We start from the raw sequence: 26,447 nt of genomic DNA, 5'->3' as shown, positions 1-26,447 counted from the left end.
CCGAGCGTTGTGCAAGGCGTTAGGCATCTCATGGCATTAAACCAGTTGCATCAGAGCCTTAGAAACCAATTTCTAAATTCGTAGCGTTTTGCACCGCCATCCATCCCCGTAAGCGGAGCATCACCTACAGGGGGATGAAGCCCTTCCTTCTGTCGTGTCATTCGGCATTTCGAATGCGTTAGAAATACATTCACATATCCCTACTTTTCATGAAAAAAAAAACAGCTCCAGTTGATGAATTAAATTAAGGTAGCACTGCATTTGAGCTGAAGAGAAATTTCCCCTAACCGAAACGGCTCCAAACCACCCAAGACAAGTCTAAGGAGGTTTCTAGAAGATGTAGCACACAAAAAAAAAACGTACTGGAAAGCACACTGCTCGCGAGTGAGCAGCGAGGAGGACGCTGTGACTCACTTCCTGAGTACTTACCCGGTCACCGCTGACACTGGAGCGGGGTTGGGGGTGGCGTTTCTGCGAGAAAACCAGAGCCTTCTGGTTTCGTGGTTTGCTGAACCGCCGTGAACGAAATGTTGAAGTAGCGGCTCTTGGCTATACACCTTACGGCCCAGAGCGGTGGCCGAGCTACAGTACAGCGCACCAGGACAACCACGACCCTTGCGCGCCCTCTGCTGGCGCCGAGCATGTACTGCTTCTTCCACCACGAGTGTCTCGCAGTTCCGAACCTGTTCCCAACTCTTGGGATAATAAGAATGTTAAAAAATAACAACAAGCAAGAGGAGACTGTTCGCCCCACCCAGCTTGCTAAGCAGTTAGGAGCGAAATGATCCCAGGGTGTCATCCAGCCATTTCCTCTAAGAATTCAGGGTATCTGTTTCAACAACTTGGGTGGGGGATTTGCTCCAGACTCCGACAATATAACCTTGGTCTTGGGAAGGCCCACCCCTGCCGATTTCGTTTTCCTGTCGAGGGCTTTACTTGTTTGCAAAGTGTTTTTTTCAAACCAAAGGTCATCTCTGAAAAGCTGTAGTTAAAAAGCAACTACCCCCCCCCCCAACATCTTCAAGTACTCAAAACAATTAATTAAATTAAATTAAAATTAACAGCATGTCAATGAGTTTGTTCACAAACAGAAGCAGGTGCACTGAGTTCCACACAACCTGGGCTGCAGACGCCTGGAATCTCTGTTCCACGATACGGTTTTTTAAAAACAGTTAAGAAGCCCACTTGAACCTGCAGCTGTTAAGCATGTTAATACATTACCTAAGATACTCAATTCTAGCGAAAACCAACGTGAATATCTTGGCCCGTCCCGTGGCGTGAAATTACCTTTGACATTCAAGAACAAGAAGGCAGAATTTTCTCCTGAAGCTGAACGTTTCTTGTCCTAATCTGCAGGAGTTTGGGCTGCAGCTTTCAGGGCTCATCAAGCACCTGGAAGCCTCCCTGGGCACATGCTGATGCGAGACACCATGGAAAAACAGAGTACACCAAAGGACAAAACACACGCACACCAGAGATCGAACATGTCAAACATATTTATCTTTATAGAAAAAATAAGTCTCTTTCTTGTTTCCAAAAACAATTTTTTTTGTTTCAGTTTTTATGTCCATACATTTACGCGGTAAATATTGAACAAGTAGGCTGTAGCCATGCACCCTCAGTCACCCTCGGGGTCTGCACTGTGCCGCTGCTCTGCTGAAGATGGGGGGGCGGAGCCATGTGAGTGATGGCTGAAGCTCACCATCTGATAGGTGGGGGAGGGGGGCGTGGCCCTCCAGTTTTTTTTTCCCCTCCAGTCTTTCGCGGTAGGGGAAGGGGGATTGGATTGTGCCATTGTGATGTCACTAAGCAGTCTCGGTGGCCAATGAAAATAATCCAGTGATGGTATCAAGTGCCCCCATCCGTTCTGCCCTGACCTCCCGGAACAGGGCCCGGAGTGTGAACAGCTTGTTTTAGGAGTCCTCAACGGTGATTGGGTGCACTTGGGCAGGAGTAACAGCTGCTGGAGCAGACTGGCAGAAATGTCTCTTTGATTCCACTGGCAAACAAACTACAGTCCCTGGCCAGCGTCCTCACTGCTGGAGATTCCAGTCCAAGGCCGAAACCACAGCTCTGACCTCCAGACGAAGAGGGCCGAGGAATGGAGCTGAATGGCAGCTCTTTAGTTCAGTCCGCCTGTAAAGCTGTGGCTGCTGGGCTTGAGAGTGTGGAGAGAACAGCTGAGAGAGCATGTGGGCTGGCCTCATTTGGTGCTCCCTGTGCCCCCACAGCCAGCAGCACAACGTTGGCAGCGGGCGTACAGTACAGTTGGCTTCGGATAGGGGCAGAGCTCCAGGCCACCCCGAAACAAAGGCACCTGTGCTTAACGCATGGGGGGGGAGCACAGACAGTCAAAATCCCAAGGATTCACGGATCATTCAGACCAAAGACATGTGCATTTGTTTTTCTTCTTTTGTTTTGTTTGAGATAAGAGATGCAAATTCTTTTTCAACAAAGGCGCCCGCAATGGGCCTTCCAAACCTACTGCCTCTGAAATATTCAGGGTAACAATACAGTGGGTGGAGTTTAGCAGCGAACTCAAAAACAAAATAAAACAAAAATAACGATAAACAAAAGTTGTTGTTTTTTTTCTTGGTGGGGACCAGAGATGTAATACCAAGTCGTACCATAACGCTTTTTTTTTTTTTTAAACGCACCGGGGTTATCTGTAAGTAAACCATGGGAGTCACATCACTCCAGTCAAGGTCTGTAGCATTCCTGCCAAGACCAGTATGTCTGATCACACCGAGACAGAATGGGAGATGATTGTTTCACCTGCACTGTCACAGCAGCCTGGAAGCACTCAGGCTGAATGAGTAGGTCTCATGGCAAGAGGCTCATAATGGCTGTTATTGCCTTGTAGTGCTCCAGACGGCACCTCTCCCTCAGCCTTTCCTGGTTCTGTCTAAAGATCTGCTTTGCCAACAGCTTGCCCACAGTTGTCCAACCAACAGCCAATGAGCATGTCAGTATCAGGGAGTTCCCCGTTTGTCCAGAGAGACGGTCCTTCATTCGAGCTGCCTTCAGCAGCTGCAAATGTTTTGAGGTTTATATGAGCTACTCAAAACAAAATATTTTTTCTTCACTTAAAATTAAATTTCACAAACAGGAAATCTTTCATCCACTTTTCCTTTTTTTTAAAAAAAAGATTCTTTGGGTGGTAGTGAAGTGTTACAGGTCAGTTGATTTTGTTTAAAACAGTAGATTGGGAAAAATGTGAAGAGCACCAGAGAATGGCGCATGTCATAGATGGGTAGGTGTGGGTTTTGTGCTAGGATGCATTTCGAAATTTATATAGGATGTTGGGAGAAAAGCAAACTGCTTAAATACTTTTACGTTTTACTGTCAGGGCTTCTCATTTGCAAAAACAAACGTTTTAGCTTTCTAACATCATAAGGAGCTTTATAGCTTATGTAAAAGTGTTATATTTAGTGTTTTTGTTCGAGTAGGTCTTCCTTCTGCATGTTGCTAAAACCTAAAGCCCTGACCTTTGACCTTTCCACTTGTGTCTGTCTCATGGCCATTCAGATGGACCATTCTGTTTGTTGTTTGTTTTTTTTGGTGGGGGGAGGGGATGGTGCCGAGACAAAAAGAACAATTTGGGGAAAGAACAATCTCTGAATTTCTTCAGTTTGAAATGCTGCGTGAAATCTCCCAAGCTAAAAAAACAACCATTAAGATCCCGGTGATACGAGCAGTGATCAGTCACTGTACCGCACAGGTGGCGCGCCGCAACAACGCAACCGTAAAAAGTGGAAAAGAAAAAACAGAACAGCAAAACTAACCCCACTCTGTCACACGGTGTCCGGTGCACAATTCTCTGAGCCCCACTTCAGCTTCCATCACAGTCTAGAGATTTATAATAACAATAATAATTATAATAATAATTGCACATTACCTGTCACAGCATCACAGCTGTGGCAAAACAAAATAACAGCAAGAGAAAAAACAAACAAGGAAGCAATGCAAAGAGTCCCGTCAAACTAGACTTGAACAGGCTCCCTGTCCAGGACTAAAGAACGCGGTCTCCCATCAAGATACTGTTCTAACAGTTCTGTATTGCTGAATGCCTCACTCTTCCTCCTCCTCCACTGTTTTCACACTCACACTCTCCCTCTGCGCCCTCGCACTCTCGCGCAGTCCCATCATGCTCTGCTCCCACTCTCGCTCTCCTTCAAGTGCACTTCCCATCTCTTCCCCTGGGGGGGGGTTGGGAGTGGGTTGGGGGAGAGGGAGGGGAAGGTGCGTTTTTCTCTCGCTCTCTCCAACGTGCCCCCCCCCTCCCCATCATCTCTCACACACACACGCACGCACTCACGCACACACAGACACGCGCGCACCCTCTCCCAGCCTAGGCGATCATGTACTGGGTGATGGCTCTCAAGGCGTACAGGAGCTCCGCCTGCAACCTGGCCTCCATTATCAGCAAGTTCACATGGACCTGGGGGAGATGACAAAAGCCACAGTGAGCTCTCGGGAGAACAAGGCCACCCTCTGTTCCCTCCCTCGGCACCCAGTTCCCTGACCGACACCAATCTTCACTTGTGACTCAATCAAATGAACTCTCTCCTCCCCCCCTCGCTCGTGATGTTTCGGGTGGTTTGTAACACCAGTGACACCACCTAGAGCAGTGGTTCTCAGTGCTGGTCCCGGTGACCCACACACAAACACCTGTTGGTTTCTGCTCCAGCCGAGCCCTCAGTGACACAATCAAGCCCTTCATTGACTTAATAATCAGATCCATTTGAGCTGCTTGCTCCCCGCTCTTCAGAGGCTGGGTTGGAGTTTTAACCTCTGTGTCTCGTAAGGGCAATGCAATCCCAAACCTGTGACTGGAAGCAAAATGCAAATATTCCAATGAAGCCACTTCTTAGCTCACTTGAGGGCAGAAGAACGTAATTAAGGCGGGAGGGAGTGAAAACCAACAGGTGTCGGGGTCACCAGGACTGGGGGACCCCCGCTCGACTGTGACAAGAATTCTGAAAGTGAGTGTTGTCACACGATTGACAGTGTGCTGCAGGAGTTGTTTTTTGATTCCGGTTTTGAATGTGTATAACTACACTGCGCTGCCCTTGAAACCACGCCCCCGTGTGGAGAGGAGACGCACAGCAGCTCTGGAGGGGGGGGGGGATCAGCCTCTCGCAGGCGTGCGGCGGGGCAGAAAATTAGGCGACGTTCCGGCAAGCGACGTCCAGGCGAGAGCAAAACCGGACCGGTGATGCTGGTCACGCGGCGCCGAGGGTCGCCCTACCTTCTCTGCTGGTTTCAGTGGTTTCCAGGGCCGGGGGAAGAGCTGGCTTTTGGTTTTGTCAGGGTAGCACGTCACAGTCTTGATGTAGAGCTTCAGATTCCTCTCCAGCAGGTGATTCACCTCCCCGTAGTCATAGTCGTCGTACCTACCGGGAAACGGACGCACACAGGCGCGTGAATTAGCAGCAGAGCCCTGAGCCAACGGGGCTGTAGTGGGCCTACCCTCTCCCTGCAGTACTTTCCCTGGCCCCGTCTACAAAACACGCTTCCAGCCTGTCTGCTGCAGGTGTTTCGGTTAATGCGGTCCCCAGGGCCCTGGCAGCTGCTCCGCCAGGCAGGCAGACAGAACGCGACAGCCACCTGGGGGACTCAATTAAACGCTGCACCGCGGCTACAACTTTGACACTGATTGCAAACACTGGGGCCGCCCCGTGGGAGAAAAACAAAACGTTGGCGTTTTCAGTAAAGCAGGGAAAAAGGAAGAGGGGGGGGCCGGTTATGGCAGGGAGGAGGCTTATCAGTCCAGTGTCTTCAGGAGAATGGCTTTTGGCGCAACACTGGGGAGCTAAGAACATGTGGTCTGGTGGATATTTGCGGAGTGCGCTCAGAGATGATCAGCGATTCGGTTTGTTTAACTCAAATGAAAAGCACCCCAGCAGCACACAGCTGCGCATAGACACTGGGGCACCACAGGGACTCATCTCCCAAAAAACTCACTAGGGTCTCTCCTTCTCACTGCCCATCTCTCAGCCTGGCGGGGAGGCTTCGAAATACTTGCACTAAAATAGTGTCCAAAAAGACACAGTAAGGCCACACAGACATATATGCATGTTTAAAAAAATCCCTGACTTCACAAATAAGTTGATGCCGATGCTGTATCTAGACTTGACGCTGCAAGGGCGAGCACAGAGGAGCGCAGGTTCAAATCCGAGAGCTTCCGGGTCAGTAAGACTCGGTCAAGGGGTCCGTCAGAGCCGCCGAGGTGTCAAGGTCAAGGGTGTCAAGGGTACCTGATTCCGAACATCCAGTGGATGTAGTTCCAGATGGCTCTCTTGACCTCCGACCCCTGGCCGCCGGACAGCACGCTGTTGGGCAGGCTGGTGACAGTGCGGAAGCGGTCGTCCAGCAGGTGGCCGATGTCCGAGTACAGCCGGTTCACCAGCGAGAAACCGTGATCCTCCCAGGAATAGTCCTGTTGCCAAAACAAAAAGAATTGAGACACGGAGGTGACCTTTCCTCTCCGAGATGCTTGCCGGAACGGCACCTCGTGCTCAGTTTCGCTCCATGACTGCACCGTGTTGTAATGTTTCTACCACTGCTACCTTTATCACCTGCTTTAATAATAATAATAATAATAATAATAATAATAATAATAATAATAATAGTTTCTTTATTAGCCCTGTACAATTTCTTGTATTAGGAATTCGTCTTTTCGCATACCCCAGCTTTTTCTCCATGGAGACACAGACAGGGAGAGAAGCTGGGGGTCAGAGGGCAGGGTCTGCCATTGTACGGCGCCCCTGGAGCAGTTAGGGTTGAGGGCCTTGCTCAGGGGCCCAACGGAGTAGGATTCCTCTGCCGGCCGCGGGATTTGAACCGGCAACCTTCCAGTCACAGGTGACACAGGCACAGATCCTGAGCCACAGAGCCACCGCTCCGCCCCATTACTCAACTATGATAATACCAAACAGACCAGGTACGTGCTTATAAAGGCAATCAGCACACAGCCTCTTCTTAATACCCGTTTTGGCCACCCGTTTGGCCACTACTGTGAAGCAGTAATGCAAAGGACATTCAAACTGAGGGCTGACACAGCTCCGATGCCCATTTCTGTGGGGCTCAGGGGTGGCTGATGTCAAACCAAATGCTTTCGCAAAACAGGGGATCCTCACCTGCACCCTGAACACCTGGAAGTGGTCCTCCTCTCTGCGGTCGAAATCCTGATATCCAAACTCGGGGTCCGAGACAAAGCGTGAAGGGTCCGCGCAGCACGGCGCCTCCTCCTCTTCCTCCAGCTCTGCAGACACACAGGCAGGCACTGAGTGCGCGGTACACACACACACACCACCTCCCTGCTCCATAGAGCTTTGTGCAGTAGCTGTGAAAATGCAAGCTACTTCAATCTATCCCCAGATCAACTCCCACTTCAATTCTTGAACTGTGCTCTGGATTAAGGCTGCCCCTATACCTACTTTTATTAATCTGTAATTTGCACCTCTTATTCTTGTACCAAATCTTTCAGGAATGGGGGAGCTACTTTCAGCCGCTCTGGAGAGACAGCGGGGGCCCAAGAGCACAGCCCGCTTTGTACCCTCAGTCAGCTGCAGTCTGCACTGCAAAATCTATCGGCAGCCATGTGTTTTGCTATCATTGGCATGCCACAGGCCAAGAATTAAAAAGGATTAATATGAGGAATAATTCACATGGCCTTACTCCACTATAATTATTTTTACAAATGCTTCGCTGCCCGTCGAAGAAACTCATAAATCTATCCGCCAAAACATGCCTGTTCGTGGTGGAATGTGAGCGCTAAAGTCATGATCTTAGCATCAGCACCTTTCCCGCTGGTGGGAGATGAGGGCCGCGGAGTGATCTCACCTGCAGGGAGGGGGTAAGGGCCGGGTTGGCTGTTGCTTACCTGTGTACAGGAGGGGCTGTGCATTAATCCGCCTCTCGCCGCGTCTCTCCTTCTCCTCCTGGACCCACTGGATTCGCTCCTGCAGACAGCCCCCCTCGCAGCTGGAGTCCAGCGACTGACAACGGAGACAGGCTGCAGTTAGAGGCCCCGCCCTACAGGAGTCGCTAGCCCACTCCCCTTCGGAAGCCACGCCTTTTTTAAAGAAGTCTGACCGATGCCACTTCCCAAAGCGAAAATACGACACTTGCTTCTGATGAAATCGGGGTGATTGTTGCCACAAGCAAGCTTGCTGCAGAACTCACCACGTCCCTAACATTCCTATATCCGCCTCTTAAACCTCTGGTCCATATTTGCGCCCAGAGGGCTGCTGATTATTCCTGCTGCCATCCAAAGGCACGATCCACACCTGGCAGCGGGACTTTTTCAAGTCCAGCCATTCTAGCAGACTGTAATTACAAGTTCAGACGCAACCCATGTCTAACTAATAAAGGAGATCGACAATGTAGAGCCTGCTGCGTGCCGTCCCACTCAACAGGCTCAAGGACTGCAGGACCGGGATGGATTTGGAAAATGTCACGCGACACCAGGCTGAGCTTCACGGCGTGATCCTCTGTGGATCGCATTACATCGCGCTGTTCTGCATGGACTTGAGGTGCCTCTGCTCAAAGCAACTGGCTGGTCGCTTGGGCTGCGTCTGACTTGGCCCCGTGGTTTCCGCCATAGTGCGTCAGAACAGGCTGCTTTGGCTCCGGTGCAGTGGTCCGGACTGCACAGCTGGGCTTCTGGACGTCCCAAGTGCAGAACCGGCTGAGGGACAGGTACTCACCAGGGGCTCTCAGCAGTTATTAATACAGCTATAATGCTACATACCCTGCTTACTCTCAAGCGTAAAGGACATCTGCTCGGGAGCAGGAACTGGCTAGAGCTTGGATACGAGTTAAAAAAATCTCTCCTTAAGTCTTCTATGGAATCTGAAAGGTAGGGTCTGCTGAATGCACACTCTATACTCCCAAACGCGTCTTTAATTTTCCAGCCTGCCTACATTTCAGCACAAGATCAGGATGAACGCGTTTGGCTTATTGAGAACCCCTTATATCCAGAGGTTCCCCTACCCCACACATCTCCTTCATTGCTGGGAGTGTGCTTTCCTCTCCTCTTTTGCGTCACGTCTTGTGAAAACCGACCCCGGGGAAGTGCCGACTGGTACTGCCTTTTTTTTTTTTTTTGGCGGAGGTGCCGGCGTTGCCAGGCGACGGCACACTCACCCTGCGGCGGGCGGAGCGCAGCCCCTCGGGGGGGGCGGCCGCGTTGCCGTTGGCCGCGTCGCAGAAGCAGTAGCTGGCCAGGCCGGGGGGCTCGGGGGTGTCCTGCTCCAGGCCCGCCCCGAAGACGAAGCTGGCCAGCGCGTGGCAGTGCGCCAGCAGGACCACGGCCTGCACCAGCTCCGCCAGGGACCAGCACTGCTCGGCGATCTTCAGCAGCGCCTGCGGGAGAGGGACAGCTTCAGGCATGAACCCCTTTCTCTTCATCCCCAGTCCCACAGCGTCAGGCCAAGCCTGGCCTCCGAGGTGTTCTAGAACCTTCTAGAAAAGGCCCTGGGACCTGCAGCTTCTAGAACAGCCCCAGAGACCCAGAGCTTCTAGAACAGCCCCAGAGACCCAGAGCTTCTAGAATGGCCTAGAAGAGACATGGGGCTTCTAGAACGGCCTAGAAGAGACATGGGGCTTCTAGGACGGCCTAGAAGAGACATGGAGCTTCTAGAACAGCCTCAGAGACCCAGCGCTTCTAGAATGGCCTAGAAGAGACATGGGGCTTCTAGAACAGCCTCAGAGACCCAGAGCTTCTATAACAGCCTAGAAGAGACATGGAGCTTCTAGAACAGCCTCAGAGACCCAGAGCTTCTAGGACGGCCTAGAAGAGACATGGGGCTTCTAGAACGACCTAGAAGAGACATTGGGCTTCTAGAACGACCTAGAAGAGACAGGGACACGTGGCTTCTAGAACGGCCTAGAAGAGACACGGGGCTTCTAGAACGGCCTAGAAGAGACATGGGGCTTCTAGAACGGCCTCAGACCCTCCATTTAAAATCTTGGCTTTTTCCTCTGCATTATTAATATCTCTCAGGCCTCATCACATCGTCATGCCAATGACTCACTCAGGGAACGGTTCAGATACAGGTATGTGCTTCCTATCGTAGGGCCGCAACAGCACAGACTAGGGGAGGTTAGAAATGAGTTCAGTTCGTGACCAAAACGGCCATGTCTGGAAGAACGCTGGAGGGGACGCACACACGAGGAGTATTTCTCACAGGGCCCCGAATTACAGCAGCGTTGCAGGGGGCTCTATAGTCCCAGTCCGTTCAGAATTCCCTCGAGCCAGGCCAGGACTCGGATCTCTACATTCCCTCTCCTGACGGGAGACCCTGCGGACCTGCGCTGCCCTTTCGCTCTTTTCCCCTATCCGGGCCGCCGTACCTCGATGTGCTGCCGCGCGGTGAGCCAGGGCCGGTGCGCCAGCACCTTGTTGAGCTGGTCCAGGCTGCGCAGCCGCGGGGGGGCGGAGTCCAGGCCCTGCAGCCACACGGGGTCCCCGCCCACCCGCAGGAAGTGGGCGGAGTGAAGAGACACCAGGTAGCGACAGTGGTGCCGGGCAGCAGCCTGCGTGGGGACGACGGCAGAGAGACAGACGGGGACACAGGCAGATGGGAACGGTTACTACAGCAGGGTCAGCAACCACACTTCCGTACTCAGCACAATATTAATGCAAGGCACCATTACTGGCTACGCATTCTTGTTTGCGTTATGCTATACCCCAGTAAACTTCAGAGGACTGCTGCATGTGGCTCACCATGATGGCAATGTAGTGGCGGTAGTGCAGAGGCAGGGGGCCGTCCATGTGCAAGATGTAGTGCTGTGTGCGCAGGAAGCTCTCCAGGTACTGCGGGTGGTAGCCCATCTGTTGTGTGATTGAGTCCAGGCGCCCCCTGCTGGCCAGGGCCTTCACACACAGCAGCTGGGACCGCTCCTTCTCTGAGCTCATCTTCACCACCTGGCCAGGAGGACACACAGACAGCACCAATCAGCCCCCGCTATCATTGATTAAGCACAGCTGACATTGGAGCTCTGCTTGGCATATGCAAATGAACTCTTGTGTTCACACTGTATTCAAATGAGTTAGCCCTGGACTCTTTAAACAAGTCGTAGAGCCCTGCAGTATCTACTCAATTTTTTTCGGTAAAGGACAAAACGAACAATGAACTCTCTGATTTTGTTGTCAAAATGTGAGACGCGAGAAAAACCACACAGGTGCAACTCAAACACTGGAAATAAAACTACTTTCCAGCACAAAATAGGACCGCACATCACTTTGCAAATCAACATTCTTCTCTGTGCTCTACAAATCTAGTTAAGTTACAGAAGACTGATGCTGACCTCCTCTTTAAGAGGACAGCCTCATACCCACCCAACACTAGAAAAGTTTTTTTTTCTTTTCCTGTGTTTTCTTACACCCATGACAATAACTCAAAAGATTTTAAATGGGTTAAAAAAAACCCCTTATTAAAAGCCACAATACAAGCCTGGGCATCTCCACCTGGTGATAAGACTTTTAGAAAATCTACAGGGAACACTCTCAAATAAAACACAATGACAGCACAAACAAATCTCCTCAAAAGGTTTTATGAAAACAATAATTACAAGACACACACATTCCTTGTTCCTTGGTTCAACAAGCTTTTCACAAGATGAAAGCCTGGTTTTAGTTACTGTTCCTTATTCTTCATATTCTGTTCTTCCTACTGCAGGTCTGAGCTCAGTAATAAATACGTTGACAAGCGTCTCAATCTGTGTACTTAGATCAGTGTAGTGCATTTTACTCCCAATGTAATCCCGTCCCTTAAAAAAAGGTGGTTTAGGAGCTTTTTGTGGGATAGTTTGGAGAGCTACCCAAGTGCAGAATACAGGAATGCAAAGACTGTCTGAGCCGAGCCCCCATCTTCCATCTTTGCACTATTCAGTATTGGTCACTGAGTATATACAAAGTGGTTCTGGAGAGCCTCTGTCCTGCAGCTCACTGAAGTTCACACCATGCCTTTTCATTTTCATTTCACCCCGGGCTCTTGATGACTTTATCCGAATCGGCGGTTCGTTTCATCGGTCTGTTTGATCACTGGTTCTGGATCTTTACTCCCTGAGGCTACCCATAAACCCCCGCAGATCCTCCAGCACTGCCTTCAACAGTCACTACGACTGGACCTGGAGAACCTGACCAGTTCGTACTAATTAAGCAAATGGATGCTCTTAATTAAGGCAGTCGGGGCCCAGGAGGACAGGACGAGGCTGCAGCTGCAGGGTTGTGTGTGTGTGGGGAAGGGTGCAATCCTGGCTGGTAGTGTGGCGTAACCATTGCCAGAGTCTAACCAGGAAGTCTGCGAAGATTCCCACTGTCTCTAAGCTTGCGTTCCGCGCGAGGTACGACGCGCGCGCCGAATTTCCCACTGCAGCGTTCCTGTCGAAGCACCAGTAACACAAACCCCGTCTAAAACCCACCCGTCGCTCCCGATGACGTCGTGCTGTCAGAACCCGCTGCCCGGCGTCGTGGGGCGCACATGGGAAGGGAACAGCCCCTGTGGATGCTGGGAGCCATCATGCTTGCCAATTCACTTCCAGAAACTTTCCTCTAGAACCCCAGCTTTTCGCAGTGAATCCCGCCCGAAACCAGCGAGCTGAAACACCCACACCCGCTGCCCAAAGCCACTGTTTTATCAATACCAGAAATAAGGCCCCCTTTTCCCCACCTCCACCAAAAACGGCTGGAGCTGATTTCCCTCGCGCCCCGTGAATGAGCAGGCCAAGCCCCGCTCCCCTTCGAAACACAGGAGCCACGACCCAGTCATCACCCCCCCTCGGGGTCTAGATTTTCAAACAGGACCGACGGAGAGCTGGATGATCAGGGCCCTGGCAGCTGTCGGAGCCGTCTGAAGGAGGAGGACGAGATCGCCCTGGATGAAGTGGCAGAAACGCCCCCTACCTCTCCCCCCTGCGCTGTACAGCAGACGACTGGGGGGATTAGAGAAAGGTTTAGGTTTGAGTAAGGCGACCTCCCTCTCTCTCTCTCTCTTTCCCCCTTGACAGCTCTTGCGTGAGGAAGCAAACTGGCCACAGCTGCTTCCTGGGAGAGTGACAGACACCCAGGGATTAAAGGGGAACACGCAACGCTGCTTTTAGATTTCGGAGTACGAAAGAATCGGCGTTCTCTCTAACCCCGAAAAAAAAAACAGCATCTGAATCGCAAACGATGAGTGCATTTTAAACCACCATGAAAGGACGACGTACACTGTAATGTTTAAAACCTCCAATTTACATCACAAAATAGAAGACATTTCCAGGTACACGCAACGCCGTATTGCCTTCATTGCCAGCAATTCAGAACAAGTTAACAAAACTTCAGGTAAGGTAATGTGGCACTACTATATTTTAAACAAGCAGGCTTCTTTTAAACAGCTCTTTAAGTCCAACAGAAATAGTGCTCTTGACTTCCGAGATGTTTATTTTCGACAAATACTGCTTGCTTGTTGACTCTGCATGCTGACCACTTTGGAATATTTCTGCTGTGAAATATCTGCTGCACAACCTGTACTCATTCACTCATACATCACCTGACATCAGTCATTACAATGACTAGCAAGCAGGAAGGGCCCGTTTTACCAGCGGTTTGTGACAACACGGCGACCATCCAGTACCTTCACATAGTTCACGATTTTGTGCTTAATTAGGAATAAGTACAAACTTGCCACACCGTCAAGTAAATTATATTGTGAATGAAGTGTAAATCGGTCTGAGAAATTGTGACTGCAGTTTCCCTTTCATGCAGGAGAGTCTGTTGGGACAGCGGTACAGAGAGAGCGAGAGAGGAGAGTGAGAATAATCTGGGGTTCAGACCATGATTAAGGGGAGAAAGAGAGAAAAACTGGGGGGGTTCAACAACACAACTGCCCCATGCTCCCACAACTCTTTGTGTAAAGAAGTGCTTTAGCAACCGAGACTAATGCAAAACCGGAGAAGGGAAAGGATGGGGGAGGGAGGGGAAGCAGAGGCAGAGGAACGTGGAGCCGGGGGGAGAGACCCGGAGCCCTGAGAGGGAGGCAGAAACATACGAGAGGAGGAAAGAGGTGAAGGGGGTTGAAAAAATAAATAAGATCAAGGAATAAAAACACTGTCTGAAGGGCGACAGTCGATACTGAAAGGAGCCAGAAGGGCAGGAGGGAGGGGGTGAGTGTAATAGGGTCCTGAGAGTCGGGGTGTAAATCAGAGTGCCGGAGAGAGGAGTGGGGTACCCAGCTGGACGTGGGGAGGGGGGCATGGTCTAGGTTTGCCAGCTCTGCTGGAGTTGTCCTGGCTGGGGTTCAAGAACAGTCATGCTGCTGGACTCCGGGCCCAGCTGCTCCCCCTTGCTGGGCTGCAGTCGAACAGGCGGGTGACCAGCCAGGAGATGCCCCTTCTGTCCCCCCTGCCAGCCACGGGCTCCCGGGGCCCCGAGAGGGGTGTTACCGGCCCCTCACCGCGAACGGTAGGCAGGCAGGCAGCCGTGGCGAGCTTCACTTGCGACGGAGGATCGCACGCGCAGCGCTCTTCCGCCTGGCCTGCTCCCTCTCCGCGGGCATTTGTGCGCCCGTGCCAATGTCGGCTCCATTTCGCCCGCGGGTGGGAGGGCGCTCGTGCTGTAGGTGAGGGCAGTCCGAGCCGCTGCAGCTGCGAAAACCGGCCCGGCCGCTCGCACCCGACACCAGGAGGCGGAGTGCCACCACAGCCACCGCGGGCACCGCCCCCCCCCGCTGCGCCGTGCCATGGCAGACTATCTTTGACCCGCAGCGGGTGGGCTGTCTGGGAAACATGTGGTGCCACCCACGCCGGGCGGTCGACTTCCTGCCACCTGCCCGCCCCCCCCCCCGTCTGCGTGGCCCCCCCAGCTGGCGCGGCGCGGCGGTCACCCATTCGAACGGCCCCGCGCTGCGAGCTCGTTGGCGACTGGGCGCGAGCAGGAGGCCCGGCTTCTCTTCTGCGGAACGAGCCTCTCTTTCATCTTTCCTAGCGAGCAAGATGAACAGGAGGAAACCTATCCTACACACAGAAGAGGAAGAGGGAGGGGAGGTGCTCTTTTCTATTTAAAGAAGAGTTTGGTTTAAAGAAGAGAGACGTTTCTGCAAATTCAGCTGCTCATTTAGCTCGGACACCCGACTGCGAGCACCTCCAGCCGGAAACGGGATCCTGATATCAGTGCCCCTGTCACATGCTTCGTTGCCAGTCAAGCGTTCCTAAAGAACAAGCCCCCAAAAAAGTAAGATTTCGCCCCCGCCGCCACGCGCTGGGGCAGGAGAGCCTGCTCTCACCCCTGGTGCCTGCTTCGGTCACTCCTGCTGCCTCTCTGATCTCGCTGGGGGAATGAAGGGAAATTAAACTATTTTGTGTGTGTGTGCACGCAGGGGGGTGGAAGACAGGCAGGCAGCAGGTTTGTCCAGTGTAGCGCGAGCACGGGTTTGAGTGGGCTGATCCACTTTTGTCTCTCAAGGAAAACAGCCGCAGAATCTGGCGGATATTTATAGTCCGATGCACATGTGTCTTGTCACTTTATCTGCCCGCTGCCACATCGCTGTCATTCCCTCTGCCCCCCGCTGCCACTACCAACTGGAAACCTGAGAGGGAGGACAGCCGGGCCAAGCCTGTCTCGCGCACACACACACACACACACACACACACACACACACACACACACACACACACACACACACACACACACTACCGGTGTAAAGCTGTCAAAACTCGACACGGGAAAGGCACGCACTCACGGTGATGCGGCTGTCAAGAGGACCGGGTCTGCAGAAACACGCACTTCTTTACACAAAGGGTGGCGGGAGTATGGAACGAGCTACCCAGCCGTGCTGTTAAAGCAGAAAGAAGTGTCTGGATAAGATCCTGGGATCAGAAAATTACATACTTCCAACCACACTTCAGGAGATAAGTGGCCCCTCTTGTTTCTAACTTTTATGTTCTTTTGCAACCCAATAAAAAGGTGGGAATTGTTTTAAACTTCTCTCAACATTTTTCAGTCTGAAATCCACTGCTCTGCAAGATCAGGAAGCACTTGAACTCAGATGATTACATCACTGAGGGCCCTGCTCAGGAGCTGGAGCGCACACCCTGTGGGTCAGGGTCTCGGTCGTCTCTGGACTCTTTGTTTTGTTTGTGCCGGGATGGGTGAACGACCCTAGAACAGTCAGTGAGCTGTTCAGGGGCGCCATGAACAGCTGTTGCCTGAAGCAACTTCAGGCCTACCAACCCTGGCTCCAAGCTGAATCGCCCTCAAACTGCTATGTGGAAAAATGGGGAGAAATTAATATCTTAATACACAATTAGGAGCTTTTGGAACAAAACACCTGACCATTATGACCCCCCTCCCCCCTTAACAATACCTCAGAACATGTGTCATGTCTCAAAGCTTCAAAGCTGTGGTCTGAGTAGTACAACACACTGGCAGTACAACAGCAGCTATGGTCACTGCCTCCTCTGCAGCAGACACAGGAAGAAGATCATGTCTAGCTAAACAGCGTCTCTCCAGAGCACAGCTGTGCCGTCTAACCACAGCCCTGGCGTTCCACCACAGCTCTGCCAGGCACAACCCTGGCCTTCCACCACAGACCTGGCGTTCCACCAGAGACCTGCCCGGCCCAGCACTGACGTTCCCCCGGAGCCCTGGCATTCCAGCGCAGCCCTGGCGTTCCACCACATGCTCTGCCAGGCACAACCCTGGCCTTCCACCACAGACCTGGCATTCCACCACAGCCTTGCCCAGCACTGCCCCAGCGCCCAGTGGCCAAGAATCAGGAGGATGGTTCTGTTGAAGACCGGTTTCCTGTGCAGCAGGAAAACCACAGCAGGGATAAGCTCATGAGGCAGGACAGCCGGGTGCACCTGTGGTCCATGACGCAATGCCAGTTCCGCCAAGACCATACATTAAAGATTGGTACACAAACAGCAAGCAGGGACTCTGTACAGGAACACTGGTACTTTCTTGGCATGGTTGAAGACACACACCCTCAGAGGAGAAAGAAAAAGTAAAAGAACCCAGAATGCTTTCTTTTTGAGGCAGAAGAGCTGCTACGTTCCAGAAACCTCCCTGCCAACGTAACTGGCTATTTTACATTCCTCCCAGAATAAAATATCCACAGCTTCATACATAGTAAAGAACTGCAAAGAGACACACAAGCCATCACCCTCCTCACCCCCCTGCCTCTCAGAATCGAAGCAAGCAGGCTACAGGACAAGGCCAGAAAGAACCACCTGAGAGAATAGTATGTGGGGAAATATATACCGATCTGTATTTCTTACAATGCATCCATCTTTTTGAATTTTCAAATCAACAATCGGCGCCAGATCCACTCTGCTGCCCCACAGCGAACAACGCAGCAGTTCTTTTTGATTTTGCCTTTAAAAGATGTAAATCCTCCATTCCTGATCGCAAAAACACTCCATGTGTGCATGATCTGGTGACAGCCTGCCAGAAGCCCCACGGGCTAAAGGCCTTTTTTTAATCGCAAACTAAAAACAAGGAGAAAAATGAAAACAGGTTTTCAAGATGGGGTGAAATGCGTTATTGTTCCTCGAGGGGAAAAGGTCAATAAAACCTTCCTCCAGCAGCATCACAGGAACTTATTTTTCCTTTTTTTAAAAATAACTTCTAGGCCCTCTGCCCCTGCAGACATCTGAGAGAGAGATCTGGGGACTCTGGTTATCGTGACAGAGCTAGGGGTGGTCGGATGTCATCGTCTAGTGCTTCTCAGCCGCCTCTTAATACCAAGCCTGTTCATCTCCCCAGCTCTGCCTCTAATTAACCTGCCTCTTTCCAACACAAACGCCTTATTAAAACAACCTCGGTTATCCTGCTCACAAGCAGCTGGTTGTGTCTGTTGCGTTTTCTCGCTCTCAGGAAAAACTGAGTGTGGAGCTCAACAAGAGATTAGGGGACCTGCCTGCTGAAGACACACCCCCCCATGCACAAATCCTACAGGGCATTAAAGTAGAGCACTAACCTTGTGATGCCCCACAGTAAAGGTTAAATGTTAAAGGTTAAAGGTCATTATGGGAAAAAGACATGGTAACACTATTGGTTTACCATGATAAGCTTTTATGGGGGTTCAGACCAGTTAGGGAGAAGTTACTGCCAAATCATTGGAAAAAAGAACATTTTATTCAGTCGCACAATTTTTCAGCACAGGGGATGATAGGGTTGGGAACCTAAATTTATTCTGCACACTTACATTCACTTACAAAGAGCATCATTCAGTATGTCACAACTCTGTGCAAAAGCCTGAAGAAAAGGCTTTCTTTCTTAAGAAGCTTTTGAGAAGAGCTTGTCAACAGGAGAAAACCTCCATTCTTTAATACAGTGGTCCACCTCTAGGTTAGGTTCCATGTGCAAAGACAGCCTCGCTGAGAAAAGAACTTTACACCAAGAGTTGCAGGGGTCTGGAACAAGCCCCCTGGTGTCTAAGCCATTTCAATTGCAACCGAACAACCGAGCGGGCTAGAAGGGCTGAGCGCCCTGCAGACTCTATTTTCACTGCGTCTTAATGGCGCAGGTTTAAACATTTTTGTCGTGCCTTTAAAGTTATTAAAAGTAGGTTTGACTTCAGGACACCTATACGTTCAGGGCTTTAGCCACCTCCACCCTTCTGAAACCCCCTTTTCACCAGTTTAGCAGCAACAGCGTTTGACCTTAAGGGAACGACACTCCCGAGTCTCCCACACTGACAGAGACTGAGCTGTCGGTGGCTGCAATGCCAGGGGTCTGACCTGTACAACATCAGCAGACACGCTGACCGCTGGGCTGTTTTTTTCCCTCATTGAAGCGGCCTTTTTCTTTTCAAGCACGAATAGACTGGAGCTGCACCCTGAATCTAATTTGAGAACAGCAAAAGCCCTTGCTGCATGTTTACACCAACATCATTTGCCACTTTAGGCTTGTGCACACAACTGTTTTTAAAACTTGACAAACCAACCACACCCCCTCTCTTTTCCCCCAACAGTGAAGTGGTTGTTTTCCTGTTACAACAGGGAGGGGGGGGGTCAGGCGGGTCAGCGCTTCACCGCGGACGTGTCACCACGAACGTGCGTCGCCTCGCGCTCTCACATGCCCGGGCACATCGGGGGAACGCCACGCAGCTGAGCCCCGACAGCACTCATGACACGGCTCCCCCGGCTGCCAGGAAATGACATCGCAGCCTGCAAACCTGCTGCACCCGCCAACCTGAGAGTGAGTCTCGACTAGCTTCTGCAACGGTTTCCGTTCCCATGACTGAAAGGCTGTTTTCTGCAAGGCGGGGAGAGAGTGCAGTCGGAGAGCCGAGAGCACAGGTTAGCAGGCTCAGCAGGGACACAGGGGGATGAGCAACTCCGAACTCATCCCTTACTCCTGCAGGACATCGGAGGACAAGGCTACCAGAAGCATTTTTGAAGACTGTCTCTGTAAGAGTTAGCAATGGGTTTTTCTTATTTTGCTTTGTGAATGATTTTTTTTTTTTATGGCATATTGTTACCTTCCAATCAATAGGCTTTGGCACCTGGTATCTTCTGTTCTACTCATCCGTGCATCCACAATCCAACACCTAGCTCATGAAAGCCGGCCCTTATCTCCCCTGAACGATGCTTCGGACACTGCTCAGTCATTTGTCGTTTGATGGCCATCTCAAAGTGGCTTTGGCTGCCTCCGTCTTCGAAGAACCCCATCAACACATAAAAAGAAAAGAGGCCGGGGTGTCTCTGAACACAGTGGCACAATGAGACTGGCGGCTCAGGTACAGGCAATCGCGAAGGCGGGTCCCCCTCCTCTCCACAAGCGCCAGCGAGAAGGGAAATGAAGGGGATACGTCCGCCCCAGAATGCTGGTTCTGGGAAACGTCAGTTCCCCCCCGATGAATGGGGAGCGCAGCACTGAGCTCTCTGAAAGCCCGACGCGGACCTAGGCCGATGACGCTATCCAGTGATTTTCCACTCCAGTCCCCCCCTCCCTGCTGTATCACCCTCTCCTGAACCCGAGCCCGAAACAGCAGGACAGGGGAACGAGTTACAGATGTTGCGCAAGGTGCGAGGGCAGAGCTCAGCTCCACACGAGCTCACCCACCGATACAACTGTTAGCCTCTGCTCTCTCTCTCTCTCCAACACACGGCCCTTTTCACTGTTGTGTTACTTTCTCTCACATGAAGCCCCCAGGATATGGTCCTGCAGTGCTACCTGAAACTGTGCCTCCACAATAAAGTCGGTGCATATAACCGGTACAAGCCAGTCATTTTCCGATTCTTAAAAAAGAAATTTCCACTGAAATGAAGTCGATTTTTACAGAGAATCCTCAATCAGAAAGTAGCCCTCTGCCTGTATGTTGTTCCCCCCCGACTTCCTCTGCAAGCAGACCCTTTCATCAAATACCTCTTTCACAACAAACCTCTTGTGGAAATATTATGACCGCAAGCTGTCTGCAGAACCCAAGAACAAGGGTACTGTAGAAAAAAAATGACTCATTTCCACAGCATGCTGTACAGTAATCAGGTGCACCTCAGCAATTTAATGTGGAAATAAATAACAGGATCCTGAGCCCATTCAGAGATTCAATATCTGAGCTGAAGATTGGAAGGGCAGCGTCTACAGAGTGAAGCACTTAGTCAAACAAACAGGCCGAGTCCTCCTTGGCAGCCAACACTGCAAGCGCCGCTACGTGCAAACCCACGAAATACAAAGCCACAAAAACAATTTCCCTTCCCCGCCGGGGGCGAATTTCAAAGCACGCAGACTTTGGGGTGAAACGGCCCCCCCCCCCCCACCAGGGGGACCCTCTCGATGAAAACACAGTCGCCGAGCTAGGAAACTTTTTTTCACTCTCAATAATGAGGCGCGGAGAGGGCAGGCGGCGGAGCGGGCGTCTTCGAAAGGGAGAACGCAGAGGGCAGTCGCCCGCAGTTCGAAAATTTCGTTTTAAGACGCAGAAAGAAGACTAGTGCCGACGCGGAGCTGGACCGGCACGAGACGGTTTTCCTCTCTGCCTGCCCGGCCGGCGGCGTCGGACTTCGGGGAAGCGTTGCTCAACAGACGTTTTCCCTCGCTCAGGGTCGGGGTTCGAGGGGATGGGGGATGAAGAGCTGAGGACACAGAGGGGAAGCCCTGGGCAGTCTCAGTGGGACGGCCGATCTGCTGCCTTGCCCAGCTCGCACCCAGACTCGGGGCCCTTTCCCCATACGCACTGCGGCACCCCGCCATGAGAGCAGAGCAGCCCTGCCAGCGTGCACGACAAGGTGCTGCAAACCACCAAGACCGAGCTGCACGACGCCACCTCCTCCTCCTCCATTACGCCGGGGTTTACGTTTTGCAGCAGCGCAGGCAGCAAACAGGTACTGCCTGGGGAAGCACAGCAGCGCCCAGACGGCCGGGCGGACAGGTGCCAGGGCTCGGCCCTCCCCGCAGCCTCACGAGAAACAGGCCAGTCCTGTGAGCTGCCATTAGCCGTGCAAAACCTGACATCCTTTTGTTTTTCAGGCTGTTGGAGAACTGGTCTCCTGGCATTGGGATTCCACTCCTGGGGGGTCACTTCCAAGCACGCCGCTGCTCGGCCTTCCTCGCCAGCGTTGCAGGGGAACAACAGCGCTCTGCTGGACTTCGGGGAGCCCAGCGTGTACGGACGCGCTCCGTCTTCTCCGGGCGGCGGGGTGCAATTAACCCCACGGGGAACGGAAACGCTGACGTGGCCCTGCCTGCCCCTTCAGCGACCCGTCCGGGAGCTTCCACTGGAGAAGCTCGGTCCCCGATTCTTCTTTTTTTTTTTGGCGGGGGTGCAGAAGAGAGGGCAACCGCACTGCCAGACCGCTGGGGACTTGTGGTGTTCACTGTGCACCCCCTCACCCATCTACCGGCAGGTTTCCAAATGTTCCAGCTTTTCTGGGCCTCCCTGGGCCTCCCTGAGTGCAGCAGCAGCAGCAGCAGGGGAATTCAGTTCAACTTCCCATGCGAAGCTCGTGTCAGCTGATAAAGATTTCATTTTAGCACTTGTTATTTTTATAGCTTTTTTTGGTGCGTGCACGCGCGCGCGCGCGTGCGTGCGTGCGTGTGGTAGGGGGGGCCAAGTGTGTGCGTGCGGACTAGGAGAAGGGGGGCAGGGAGTGGACGAGAGAACGAGAGGCGCTCTGCTCTCAAGGAAGGGAGGGGGGAGAGTCGTCCCTGGTGCACAGAACTGGACTGTGGCACCCTCACAGACGAACAGCACCCACTGGCCGGCGAGAAGCAGGTCTGCACGGATCGGTCTGGACAAGGACACTCCTACAAGAGCACTCCTGTGTACTGCCTGCTCGGTCCCCCCAAGTCCCAGTGCCGGGAAAAGAAAAACTATAAAAATATCGTGCTGCTCCGTCCACCTTTCTCTGCTGCTCAGTCTGAAATTCCTATGCAAGCGTTAGTTATCTCCCCCGCCCCAGAGACACCATTCTGAGGAGGGCAGAGCTGGCCGAGATGACGTCACTCCTCTGCCCTTTCAAAAACTGCAATAAAAGAACTTCTGGGAATGAAATTCATTTTCCTCCATCGCTTGGACGTGCAAAACCGCCTGCACCTCAGAAAAAGACTGCCGATGGCGTAACGCCAAATGAAAGAAGGAGAGATGTGAAAGAAAAAAAGATTTTTTTCATCCACGAGTGTCATTAAAAGAATGTTTGCCCCAACACTGCCGATGAATGGGGAGTTTTACAGATCAAGGACCACAGGAATCAAAACTTTAATGCCAAGTTACTGTACTTTATTACAGCGCAGTCCGAGGACAAAAATGTAAAAGATCAGAGGAGCTCACTCACACCACCCTCGCCAACAGCTTTCTCAGCCAATGCAGGACACGGAAGAAGGAGACCAAAAAAGAAATGAAAAATTGATGAATAATATGAACAAGGGAATTTAGGAAAACAGGAAAGCAGTCGAGAAGCTCAGCACAAGAAGCTCGTAGATAGAAAGGGGAATGTTAAATTAAAACACTCGCGTTTGTAAAAAAAAGGTCTGATCACGTTAATTAGGGGGGAAAAAACACCCAGTAATGAAATTCCTCTATTGTTCTCCCAATCTGAAAAATCGCAGTAAACAAGTTCGAGCGCCAGGAGCGCCCCCCGTCGGTGATCTACCGCACTGCACCCAGGAGTGGAGAAAAACAACTTTGATTGGCAGCATCCAGCATCACAGCACAAAGACGGCGAGGGATCCTTATCCAGTTTGCCCTAAAAACATCCACGACCACGGAGAGAGGAAGGGCAAGTGACAGCTCCCCATCTCTCGGGAGGACACAACGGGCAACCCCGCACGGCACAGATGCACAACTCCAGCCCCGGACTGCTGCAACCACGACCTTTCCACTCATTTCGCATCACAACACCAACACCACCACCCCACCACCTTACTTCAACGACCACCACAAGCGACAAAATAAAAAAAAAACTCACACGAGTCACAAAACGGTAACCTTGAGGGACAATCAAGTCTGCCCGCGACTCTTACAAGCGAACCCCCAGGAATCACGACCCGACTGTCCATGTTCATAGGACCCAGTGGAGACATACTGTAGGAGCCGTCCCTCCTCCGGAGCTGCTGTAGTCAGGGGGGACTGGAAAGTCCAGGGATGTTTCACAAGATACAAGGCACGAAAGACATTAGTTTCTTGTGCAGCGGTAGGAATACGACTGGAAATCCGTCTCTTACATTTGCAACAAAAGCGTTAAGCAGAAAAAACAACAACAACAACAACAACAACACATCCCATACTGGTCTGAATGCTTGTACATAACTGGCACAGTCTTCCGTCTCTAGCAGCACTACGCACGGTCTTATTGCAAACGATCGGACTCATTAAGATCCGCTCTCAGCCTAAAACAGCTGATGGATCTGTTCTTGTCTCCTCAGTTTCAAACCGTTTCCTCAACGTTTCACATCTGAATCCCCAGTTACAGAATGTAGACCCCTCACACACAGCACGCACACAACTCCAGGAATGGATTCAACATCCTTCAAGAAAGTATTCCTTATACATTTATCATATAACTTTAAAATGCTTGCTCGGTGGGGAGGGGGGGGGTAATTAATATTTCAAAAGCTAATTACTAATTACAGTCTGGGGTTGGTCATGCATTGAAAAGTTTCCGAAGGCAAAGATAAACGGAGGAGGGACGTGTTTTTGTACTGTCCTGGCGAGGTATAACGTTATTTTGCATATCGAAATTCATTTTCTTGTGCTCTTTTTTTTTCCCCTCTGCTGCTGAGCTACCACCTTAACGTGTTTCTGTAGGCAAAACTGTAAATACGAGACGTATTTTATGGTCGATGATAAGGGTAAAAGGACGGCATGAGGTACAATAAACTCGCGTTAAGAAAAATATACAAGAGACATGAGTGTCGGAACCCCCCAAAATTGTTAAAAGCCCCCACCCCCCCTTTCAAAAAGACTTAAGGACGGGCGCTACGCAACTGTCACCTCTTCGTCAAGAAGTTATTAAAAATGCGAATCGCTCTCCTGCTGTAAGAGGATGCATATAGCCAGCAATCGCATTTTATTTTATTTTTTAAGAAGTAAAACACCTCGGAACCCGAATTAAAAAAAACAACAGCAGCAGCAACAACAGCACCAACTGATTTCGGTCCATCGAATGAATGAAAGCGACAAGACTGGCCAACTTTTCCCTGCACAACTTGTTTTTCTAAAAGCCGAGGATGAATATGAGGTCCGCTCGTTACCAGTCACCTCTCTCGCTTTTATTGTGCAGAACTGGGGCGACACGGTACCTGGTTCTGGACTCGCTGGCACTGGTTTCCTATGGGGTAGTCCATTTTCTTCGTACAGATGATCATTTTCTTGTTCAGTGCATTGATAGAGGGGGGGGGTGGGAGTCTGGTCTGGTCCGCTCTCTCTGATGTTCACCAGCTAACAAAGAAGAGATCGACAAGCCTGGGCATAAAAAAAAAAAAGACCCGAGAGTGACAGATCCGCGGCGGGCTCAGCCAATCCAGGGAGGGCGGGGGCGGGACAGGAGGCCGGGGCTCAGGTGGGAGGGAGGGCAGCCAATCAGAGCTCAGTTACGGAAGTGTTTAGGCCCGAGCCCGTGACTCCCGGCCAGAGCCAATCAGAGAGAGCGCCTGGTGGAAAATTACCTGTCAATTTCCGAGCTCCGCCCCCACCCTCTACTGCCGCAGAAGGCTCAGGCGCAGTGTGTGGAGACAGAAATGAGACCCCCCCTCTGCGAGCACGGAGAGGGCGGGGGGATTGATTAAAAAAAAAAACTGGTGCTTTTTGAAAAGCTGCGCTGCGTTTTTTTTTTTTGGACGATCCGAATGGTGTTGCTGTGTCTGTGCAGAGAGATGTTATTGTAGCGGGTCTTAAGATGGCAGATACCCTCGAAACCGTTTGCTGAAGGATTCGTGTTTTATGATGATACGTGGTTATTTGTTAACACAACACAAGGGGGGTATTATTACACACAACAGTTTGGTGATTCAGAAGTCTTCCAAGAAGCTGTCGTAACTTGATTCGTTCGGATTTTGGCTCTGCGTTACAATGGCAAAGCCTCTGCAACTGAAAAAAAATCATTTTGCATGACACTTGATAAGTAAATATTGGAAAAATAATGCCAAACAAGAATTGTTTGATCCGCAGCATGAATTAAACTCCTTAACATTTTAAAATGTTAAATTTGCACAGAGCAAAAAAAACCCATAAATGATCATTGATTGACCATTGATAAAAATATATGCATATTTCTGCAAATAATTTGAACATAAATGCTAGTCTTCTGCATGAGCATATGTGTCTGGCCCTTCTGGCATGATGTCCACCTTGGAACTGCCTAGTGATGTGTTGCACGCATATTGCTCATTTTAATGTGACAGGGCCCCAGATGAACAAGCACATACTGACAGAGAGAGGAGCAGAGGAGCTCAGTTCAGGACAGAGGCTGATGGTGGTGATGGGTGGTGAATGAGGATGCTATTTAAGATGAGCTTTGCCTGAAAACCCATTCGGCTACCCTGTCTTCCAAACGGCAATTGTTATGTGCCGACAAACTCCAGTGGAAAATTACAAGGCAAGAAAAGAGACAGCAAGAGGAAAAGGGGCCTGGTAGTTAACCCTTTCCTTTCTAGGCCTGGGAGAAAAAAAAAATCTTCATGCAATTTCTCTCTTCTTTCCCCCCCAAACGGATTGGATTTCAAGTTACTTTAAGACACATTCAGTTTAAACGCTTTTTTGTTGTTGAGACACATAGCTAGTCTCTTCGTTTAAGAAGCCTGTGCAGTGTGATGTCAACCTTTGCATAGGTAGCTACCTTATAAACTATAAACACAAAACCTTCTGCCATTAAAAGCCTTTTTTACCCAGAGGTGTCACAATTGTAATGTAAAAAAAGGGGGGAAATGCCCCTTTTGTCCTTTTATCTTATTTAAGGATCATCACAGTTTTGAAAACAAAACATTACATAAAAGGCAACTAGTTCTTAAGTTG

At 51.0% G+C, this 26,447-nt stretch overlaps 1 protein-coding gene across 2 annotated transcripts; it reads right to left on the bottom strand.

Moving 5' to 3' along the window:
• Positions 1 to 1,480: 1,480 nt before the first annotated feature.
• sesn4 (sestrin 4) lies at positions 1,481 to 24,892 on the bottom strand. 2 transcript variants are annotated; one of them, XM_088597022.1, is made up of 10 exons: positions 24,737 to 24,886; positions 23,404 to 23,564; positions 10,736 to 10,936; positions 10,363 to 10,545; positions 9,154 to 9,372; positions 7,889 to 8,003; positions 7,143 to 7,267; positions 6,261 to 6,442; positions 5,252 to 5,396; positions 1,481 to 4,441 (listed from the first exon to the last, which is right to left on the bottom strand). In XM_088597022.1, the coding sequence occupies exons 3-10, from the start codon at positions 10,925 to 10,927 to the stop codon at positions 4,352 to 4,354; spliced, it is 1,251 nt and encodes a 416-aa protein (XP_088453148.1). In that variant the 5' UTR covers positions 10,928 to 10,936; positions 23,404 to 23,564; positions 24,737 to 24,886; the 3' UTR covers positions 1,481 to 4,351. The 2 variants fall into 2 exon arrangements, with proteins under 2 accessions (XP_088453148.1, XP_088453147.1); XM_088597021.1 differs by lacking the exon at positions 23,404 to 23,564 and having other exon boundaries at positions 24,737 to 24,892.
• Positions 24,893 to 26,447: the final 1,555 nt, after the last annotated feature.

Source organism: Lepisosteus platostomus, chromosome 10, assembly GCF_059453375.1.
Source record: "Lepisosteus platostomus isolate fLepPlt1 chromosome 10, fLepPlt1.hap1, whole genome shotgun sequence".
NCBI lineage: Eukaryota > Metazoa > Chordata > Actinopteri > Semionotiformes > Lepisosteidae > Lepisosteus > Lepisosteus platostomus.
This window is presented reverse-complemented; position numbering and strand designations above follow the sequence as displayed.